General features: G+C 43.8%; 1 protein-coding gene across 1 annotated transcript; it reads right to left on the bottom strand.

The window, feature by feature from the left end:
* Positions 1–505: 505 nt before the first annotated feature.
* Positions 506–7223, bottom strand: LOC129816657 (rho-related GTP-binding protein RhoE). Its single transcript, XM_055871407.1, has 5 exons — positions 6910–7223; positions 6550–6637; positions 2053–2162; positions 1145–1279; positions 506–915 (listed from the first exon to the last, which is right to left on the bottom strand). The coding sequence occupies exons 1-5, from the start codon at positions 7057–7059 to the stop codon at positions 667–669; spliced, it is 732 nt and encodes a 243-aa protein (XP_055727382.1). The 5' UTR covers positions 7060–7223; the 3' UTR covers positions 506–666.
* Positions 7224–9017: the final 1794 nt, after the last annotated feature.

Raw genomic sequence — 9017 nt, 5'->3', positions numbered from 1 at the left:
AACAGCTTATAACAAAAACATACAAACATCCCAATTCCATTTGGCAAACTCATCAAGGCAGTAACAAAACAAAAAACACAGGCAGTCCTTTCGAACTTCTGACTAAGTGCGAGACCTGGGGGCCAGCGCAATAGCTCCATTTCTCTTCGGAAACCATTTTACTGTAGCAGAACACAGCAGTGGTCTCTCGCATCGGAACAAGGATCTTCACTCAGTGGTGAATCCACAGTACACTTTTTTTCTTTGAGGACAAGTCAAAACCTGACACCACATTAGCGCATTTACTGTCCAGATCCCGGACCAAAAAAGTGCATGTCATTTCCGCGGGTGAAGAAATGTTGACAAGTCAGCACCTCTTTCTTGTGGATTAGTTTATTGACCTTTAAAAAAAATACACTAAAGACCATCCTTTTTTAAAAAGTCTTCAGTGGCCTCAGTCTCTCCTGTGCACTTCTCCTATGACACAGAGTAGAGCAGCTAGATGTAGGTTGGTATGTTTTTGGGGGGGGTGGGGGGGCCTGATGATTTAATGTGCGGCGATAACCCGCCTTCTCACTGCTTTGCATGCATGTCTAGAAGGAGGGGGGAGGGGCTCTCTTCACAGTCCTCACCACCCACCTGCTCCTCTCACAGTCCACAACAGTCAGTCGCCCTAGTCTAGGGCAATCACATGACTGTACAGCTCTTGGCCTTATCTTTGCGAAGGTCTGACGTGACAGCGGTTAGTTCGGGCCTAGTGGGCATGTGCGAGATCCTCTTGGTGCTCCTGGAGGACTTGTTGCGTTTGACGTTCTTGTTGCCCTTGTTGACGCAGGCCAGCGTGGCCACGTGGAAGAGGTCTCTGACGCTGTTCTCAGACTGCAGAGACGAACACTCGATGTACGGAGCACTGATCTGCTTGGCCATGTTGGAGCCCTGAGACAGAGAATCAGGGTGAGAGAGGAACAAAGACTCTGGAACAAGCATATTTCAGTACTGAAAATCTATGCAATTTAGCAGACTTAAAAAAAAAAAAGCTGTAAACAGATGCCACATTTATTAATGATTAGTGCCAAGTGAAAGACATACAGTACAAGTCCAATAAAAACTGCGAACTGCATCTTAGTGAGTGTCAAAGTACGAGCAAAATGCATGTAGCGCCTACCTGATCGTATGACACGGGTGTCTGTCTGTGATTGGATAGTTCCACCAGTGTGGTGAGGTCTGTGCGGAGATCTGACTTGCATCCCACCAGCAGGATCTTGGTGTTGGGACAGAACTCCTGGATCTCTCCTCTCCACTATACAGAGGAAAGAGAATGGGAGAGATCAGCAACACTTCTAGTAAAAAAAAAAACTTGTGCTTTTACAGGATTGGTTTATATTCAGCGTCAGAAAACATGAGTTTTGCGTTGATAACTTGACTTTTTGTTATGCGCACAGATCAAGTTACGATTTGGGCTTCTGTGAGTAAAGCATGTGCATAAAGGGCTGTATTGATGGACACTGGAGCATCTCAACAAGTCAACCACCCACACACCCTCTCGTTCTCTTTCTATCATGCGGTCATCGTTGAAAACAAAACAAGGTCGCTCTGTCGCGCAACTGAAGTAATGGAAGACACCCTCTTCCACTTCCCCAGGCTTATTCAGAGCCTGGATCATTTTTCCCCTCACAATGCCACGTCTGCTCAGAATTGTTCAACACACCTCTCAGCTGGTGCAATACTGAGCGTTGGTGACGTCACAGGTCAAAGGGCACAGACCCACAATAGCCGTGTCTGGAATCCGGGCGACCAAGGTCGTTTGGACTACTGACACTCACGTGAGTTTGTTTTCACATTCCTCTCAAATGGTACAACCCTAATGAGTCCCCTCATTGGTACAGCCTGGTAAAGTAATTTGGAGCACTGGGGTTTCTGAAGTCACTTGACCCAGTAAAAAAGAAGCCTTTCAGAGAGGGTCAAGGGGGCTGAGTGAAAATGCTAGTGGGACAGGCCACTTCCTACTATAATTCAGGGGCAAAGCAGAGGTAGCTTACAACATACAGGGCATACAAGCCCTGAAACACACACCTTCTTCAGTACACTGTCCAGGGTCTCTGGTCTGCTGATGTCAAAGCAGATGAGGACTGCATCAGAGTCCGGGTAGGAGAGAGGTCGCACGTTGTCATAGTATGGTGAACCTGCAAAGACAAGCGTAAGAGCAAGGTCAAAATATGCAAAGAAGGTCAAATGAATACACCATCACATCTCCTCTGCGCTGTAACTGTGCTAAAAACTAACATTTCATCAGTTACATAGATTTTACACAGCGCATGTGTTAGAATGACCCAGGGATAGCAAACTTACTCCCTGACACCATGTCACTGTAGGCTACTGTGCGAGTCAACACCTAGGGACATCCATAAATTAGTAAAAGCTTGTGTAATTATTTAATATGCTCATGGGGCTCTCCCACACGCGCTCCTTGCTCGGAGCTCTGGCGTCCATTCATACCCAGCCCAGAGCCCCCAGTCAGAATTAGGACAGGAGACCTCGTCTAAATGGAGCAGATAAGGGAAGGGTTTCACTGATTAGTTTAGCTATTCAAAGCTTCATCTAAGAAACAAAATTAGACACTCCCGTCCCTGGTCACTGCTGTACAGTACATAAGATCCCACCAGTTATTACCCCCCCTCCCCCCCAAGAGTGTCTCAACATAAAAAGGTGGACTGGACAACTGATTAGGAGCAGGCTAGATTGGAATCTAGAATACAGGAGCACAGGAAAAGGAGACGATGGTCGATGGCACTGCTGACAGACAGCTCATTAGCCCCATTTCAGTACAGCCCTGAGGCTTGTTCAGTCCCCTGATTCCGACAGCCACATACCCATCTCCTCCTTAGCCATCCCTGTATGATGGAGGACATATTTCTACACAGAAGGGTCTCCAGGGACCTCTAAAAACACTGAGGTGACTAACCCTGACCGGTGACCTCCCTGACCAAGGGAGTCTTGGTGGTTCCAAACCATTTAAGAATGATGAGGCCACTATGTTCTGGGGGACCTTCAATGCTGCAGACACACACAGATCTGTGACTCGACACAATCCTGTCTCAGGGCTCTACAGACAATTCCTGCGACCTCATGGCTTGGTTTTTGCTCTGACATGCACTGTCAACTGACATACACTGTCAACTTATATAGACATGTGTGTGCCTTTTCAAAATCATGTCCAATCAATTGTATTTACTACAGGTGGACTCCAAGCTGTAGCAACATCTCAAGGATGATCAATGGAAAAAGGATGCACCTGAGCTGAATTTCAAGTCTAATTGCACAGTAGCCTACAGTGACATGGTGTCAGGGAGTAAGTTTGCTATCCCTGGGTCTGAATACTTATTTATATAAAAGTATAACACTTTGGCACAAATGTCTAAAAACCTGTTTTCGTTTTGTCATTATGGGGTATTGTGTAGATTGCTGAGGATTTTTTATTTAATACATTACAGCGTTATTCTAAAATGTAACAAAATGTGGAAAAAGTTGAGGGCTCTGAATACTTTCCCAAGGCACTGTACATCAGATATAAAAGGAGAGGTTTTGCTCACAATATAGGCAGAGTTTTGAAAACAAGCTTAATAAATAAAATAAAGCGTTGCAAACAATGGGGTCTTTGTGCATAGAAAAATCCAGCCTCTTGTGAATGTCATGCAGCTCAAACTCACTCAACCCACATTTAAGAGCTCTGCCAGTGCTACCATATTAGAGGGCAGCCCAGCCATATCAGTCAAGGGCTGAACTACAAAATCATGAAATCCTTAAAAAGCCAGATAAACAAGCTGTCCTACGGCCTTCGTCTCAGACTAAAGACATCAAGAAGCTGCAAACAAGTGACAGCAATGACCAAATGCTGTGTGTGCTTGACTACTACACCCTACCTAAAAACCAGAGCAACAGCCTGCCCCCCAGGCACTCATTCTCTGACGTGCTCCTCCAAGAGGTAAATTACCAGCCTTAGGGGCATCTGCATGAAACGGGTGGATGTCAGTGGGAGATCTAATGAGTCACCTTACATAGACTTCCAGTTTGAAATAAGCATATAATCAAAAACCACAAACCCCACTGCAGAAAGACAATAGCGATGGACCCAGTCAGCAATAGAGGGTGGGTGGTGCCCCACTTTCTTCCTGTACCTGATTGCGAGTCAGTGTCTCTTTACAAACCATGCCATTCATTACACTGGGTGATAAAGGTGGGTTCAATAACAAACATGACCTAATTTATTATGCACAGATAGTAACAGTGTAGTGGTGAGCCTGAGGCTAAGAGGTGAGACAACTGACAGCTTATAAACCTACACTTGCTGTCTGCCAGGTACCTGCAACCATCTGCTCCAATGGCTAGACCCGAGAACCATTAACATACAGTATATAGTGATGCTTCCAAACAAACTGCTTTAACATTAGCACAAGACACTAAAACATCTGGCTTCTCGTAATGCTGGACAGAAACATCCCTCATGAACAGCTTCTGCTATAAGATTACATTTGTAAAATAATATTGCCCAGTGTAGCTAAGACATTCCCCAACATGACCCATATCAGGCCTGGTGTGGTGAGCTGAACTTTTCCTGAAGCTGTGGTGTAGTCACGGAGTAATGTCCTGGACAGACACATGGGAAGCTACAATCAGCTGGTGGACATAGGAGGGGAGGCTGCCCAGAACTCTCCTATCCCCCCCCAGTTGAAGAAGCAGCCCACAGCTCTTCCTCCCCCTACAGCAGGCAGCCGTGGGAGTTGAGCAGCCTAATCCCCAAGTCAGTCCAGGCTGATTCAGAGGCTGTAGTATAGGAAATAATTACCACCTGGGGCTGGGTTAAAGGCGTCCGCATGCTTCCCAGGCGAAACAGTTTGGAAGACTTCATGTATACTGTAATGAAACAGCAGGGAGCAGGTCTCGAACCATCGACCTTCTAGCCCGAAGTCCGGCGCGCTATGGACTGTGCTGCAAAAGCATGCTCGTGCGGCATCGTCGATTTCAGCGCTTATAAACCAAGGGTCTTTACAATACTTTGACATTGTTACGTTTTCGTTTTGGACCTCGGTAAGGTTTTATTTTCGGCTTGAGGCAAGCAGACATCGGTAGTCTACGGTTCGTCGGTTATTGGGCAACAGTAGGGATTCTTCAATAAAGTCTTGTCATTCAATGATATGACTTGTTTTCATTAACAAATACTGCACCAAGTCCTTCGTTTGATGTAAACTGCGCTATTTAGATCTAGTCTTCAAAAACTAGAAAATGAATGACAGATTTGTGTCACCTTAATTATGACTATTTTGAGGAAGCGTATACTGGCTATGTCGTCTCAAAATGGACAAATTGTACTACTGCCGTTTTTTTGTAGTTTTTCAAACGAAGTTTTTTTTTAAGAGAGCATGCGAGCACACTCGTTAAGTTCGCCTAGCTGAGTGCGGCTAAGGACCAGCCAAACTGACGCCTTAAGGGTGTCCACATGCTTCCCATCCGAAACAGTTATATTATGGTCTCGCAAGGGTTTTCAGCTGTTCATGCACCCATTTTTTTCTTGGGGCAAGCCTAAATTCTGTAGCCTAATTCTACGCCCCCTACAGTGAGTTAATTGTGCAACAGTGGAGGAGATTGAGTGTTCGTTGTCATGCAAAATATTTCACTTGAGAAATAATGGACCAAACATCTTAGTCAATGTAAAATTGAAAGACTAAGACCTCCTCGGTAACTCAAGAAATCTGTAATAAGTTGAAGTTCTTATATTAATTTAAACTTAATTAAATAGCCACGGTGTATCAAGACGAAGAGACAGTACTAATGCCGCTTCTCGTTTTTCAAACAAAGATATTTTAAGAGTATGCGAGGTACATACGTTCACTTCGCCTAGCCGAGTTGTTAGGAGAAAACTGAACCTACTATGCAAACGCCTTTAGGGTCGGGACCTCTATGGGGGAAATGTCTGGAGCAAGAACAGGTGTAAGGAATGTGTCAGCATTTATTGAGTCATCAAAAACTATTCCAAATGGCAGCCGAGTGATTAAGTTCCGTTAGCCTGTTGCTGTCACCAATCAGGCCTTTTTCTAAAGGTATTTTTCTAAATGCTATGCAAAACTCACAATATAAATAATTCATTTGCAAATGTATTGTGTTTGTTTTCTTAGCTGGAACCTCAACTGAGTGCCAAATGGCGTCATCTGTTTTTACTCAGCTCTGGACCAAGATGCGCCGAGACAGGTGTGGATGTAGACACTGCACATTGAAGTCAAATCCTTGCGCTACAGCGGTCCATTCCAACATGCTAGAGACGCGTCACCGAGTTCAATCTCTGTAGAGTCTCTCCACTCACTGGGCTTGTTTAATATATCAATGACCCGTCAAATTAAGATTTCAGGCAGAGCGCACTCTGATTCCCCACAAATTGAAATGTTAAGAAATGTTGACTAATTCGAACGCTCACTGTTCCAATCCAAATTCCAGTCGGACTCGTTCCCTGTGGCACTGTCATATTTAAGAAATTCTATGGAGATTTAAAATAAAACATTGTAATGCAAAGTTACGCACCTGAAGTGTCCCAGAGACTGAGTTCTATTCTTTGCGTGTCGATTTCGAAACTGGCTGTGTAGTTCTCGAACACCGTTGGGACATAATTCTATAACAAAGAATGTACAACGCATCATTGACGATCACACACAAAATTATCCAACAATGTTAAAATGAATTGTACCCAAAAAAACATTTTCCTTCACAATTTGATCCATAACGCTGCAAGCGTATCATTTGAATAATGGAAGACTTGGCATGTGCTAAAAGTGCACACGAAAGTTCAATATTATTTTCCAACACTTCCCCAAGTAACGCCTTACAAACCGCACAAACACGCAAGTTTATTCGTATTTACCCAAACAACATCCAACAACATACCTCTGGAAAGCAATCTTTCGCAAAGACGTGAAGTAGAGCAGTTTTTCCACACTGACTGTCCCCAACGACCACGATTTTACGCTTCACGCTCTGGTTAGGATCCATCCCGGATTTCGGTGAAAGCTTTTGACTGGATCCTGTGTCCTTCATTGACTTCTTAAAATGTATGTAGATTGCTGACTTCAAAGAGAAAAGCTCCGCACAGTATTCAGATCCCCCATAACAATTGCTCCTGTGCTGTGATATTGTTTAGCCTTTCATTCACACGCTTCCTCGTTGCACCGAAAAACTACTGTGGCTAATGCCCAGCGATGCGTACGGGGGTGTATATATGGGCCGCCAGTGAACCAATCGCTTTCCCCGGTAATTTTGTGAAGCAGTAGTCCGCCCCTTTCTCCCTCGTGGAGGCAATCAACATTACCACGAGGACAGCGCCCTCTATTTCTTGGTATTTCAGGATCTCAGAGGAGCAGAAAATAGAGACATGTTCAGAGATGAAAAGAAGCCAGCAAGTTTATTTCCCTGATAGTAAAAAAAATAAAAGTCATTATCATTGTGGCTGAATAAGTGGAACACCTCAAGATGAAGGTATTAATAAAGTTAATTCACTAAACGGTCCATTATGTAATTCAGCAGAAATACCTGGAAGGCTGAAACAAGGTGTCTGTTCAACATCTGGTGAACTAATTCGCACATAACTCTAAAACATGTGGCTGCCCCCAGGGCCAAACAGGCATATATGTATGGAGAGACTTTTCTTCACTTCTGGTAGGTCTGCTTCTGCATCTGGTAACAACAGGCTAAACCTGTGTTTTCCCGCCCCTCCCTTGGGCTTGGGCAAGGGAAAACAGTGAGATTAATTCAATTCACTTTGAGATGAAGGACAATGGAGTGGTTCAAGATTAAGAGGGAGGGAAATTACATTTGTTTTGGGTTAAGTAGGCCCATCAGGGATGAGATGGGTGATGGATGTAATTAGAGAATGGAACGACTTTGAATGCAGTGTATGAATGAAAGGACAATTAATAAATAACATGAGAAAAATGTGCAGGGACCTTAATTTCACAACGTCTTTCTCCATAAATAGGCTACAACAGGGAATTCATTATCTTCCTCTGAGCTAGTCACTCAAATATCACTGAACGTGTCTAAAAAATAATTTGTCTGACTAAACTACTGACAGCTACGTTATTGAGGAAGAGTCTACTTACTATGCCTGTGATATGTGGTTGTCCCATCTAGCTATCTTAATATGAATGCACTAACTGTAAGTCGATCTGGATAAGAGTGTCTGCGAAATAACTAACATGTAAATGTAAAATGTAAACAACCACAGCAGGTCTACTCTTTTAAAGGTCTACTCTTTTAAAGGACCTTTCCTGGGACTGTGTGTTCTTGTGCATAGAGGAGATGAATATGAATGATGACAGAGCCCATAGGCAACATCTGCTGTCTCTCACCTATCTCACCATCAGTCAGTGTGTTCTACTGTAGCACGATGGAGGAAACGACATCTCACACACACTCTCTCTGAGCAGCACTTATTGTGAGATATGATGAGTTCCCTTGACTTTGCCCTGCAGCTGTTCGTCATAGTAAACACACAATGAGGCTCTAAATAAGGGAGAGGATTCTGCTTTGGGTGAAGGAAAGCACTTCATTCTGCAGCATTGCCCCAGGGCCCGGGGCCCCAACATTTAGCTCCCCCCTCTCCATTAAAATGAGCCACTAATGGTGTCGACTACGGCTAATGATGTTCACCATGCGGTCTCACATGCTGTCATTTCCTGAATATGCTAATAGTTGTAAACGGGGGATGGGGCAAAAAGTGGGGCAAAAAAGTATTTAGTCAGCCACCAATTATGCAAGTTCTCCCACTTAAAAATATGAGAGAGGCCTGTAATTTTCATCATAGGTACACTTCAACGATGACAGACAAAATGAGGGAAAAAAATCCAGAAAATCACATTGTAGGATTTTTAATGAATTTATTTGCAAATTATGGTGGAAAATAAGTATTTGGTCAATAACAAAAGTTTATCTCAATACTTTGTTATATACCCTTTGTTGGCAATGACAGAGGTCAAACGTTTTCTGTAAACCTTGTG

This window comes from Salvelinus fontinalis, chromosome 19, assembly GCF_029448725.1.
Source record: "Salvelinus fontinalis isolate EN_2023a chromosome 19, ASM2944872v1, whole genome shotgun sequence".
Taxonomy (NCBI): Eukaryota; Metazoa; Chordata; class Actinopteri; order Salmoniformes; family Salmonidae; genus Salvelinus; species Salvelinus fontinalis.
Note: the sequence above shows the minus strand (reverse complement) of the source record. Positions and strands in the feature narration are given on the sequence as shown.

Coding starts and splice junctions, on each gene's coding strand:
- LOC129816657 (XM_055871407.1), bottom strand. CDS start 7,059: ATGAAGGACACAGGATCCAGTCAAAAGCTTTCACCGAAATCCGGGATG. Junction 2,163..6,549: donor CAGTCTCTGGGACACTTCAG/GTGCGTAACTTT, acceptor TTGTCTTTGCAG/GTTCACCATACTATGACAAC. Junction 916..1,144: donor CACCCGTGTCATACGATCAG/GTAGGCGCTACA, acceptor TCTCTGTCTCAG/GGCTCCAACATGGCCAAGCA.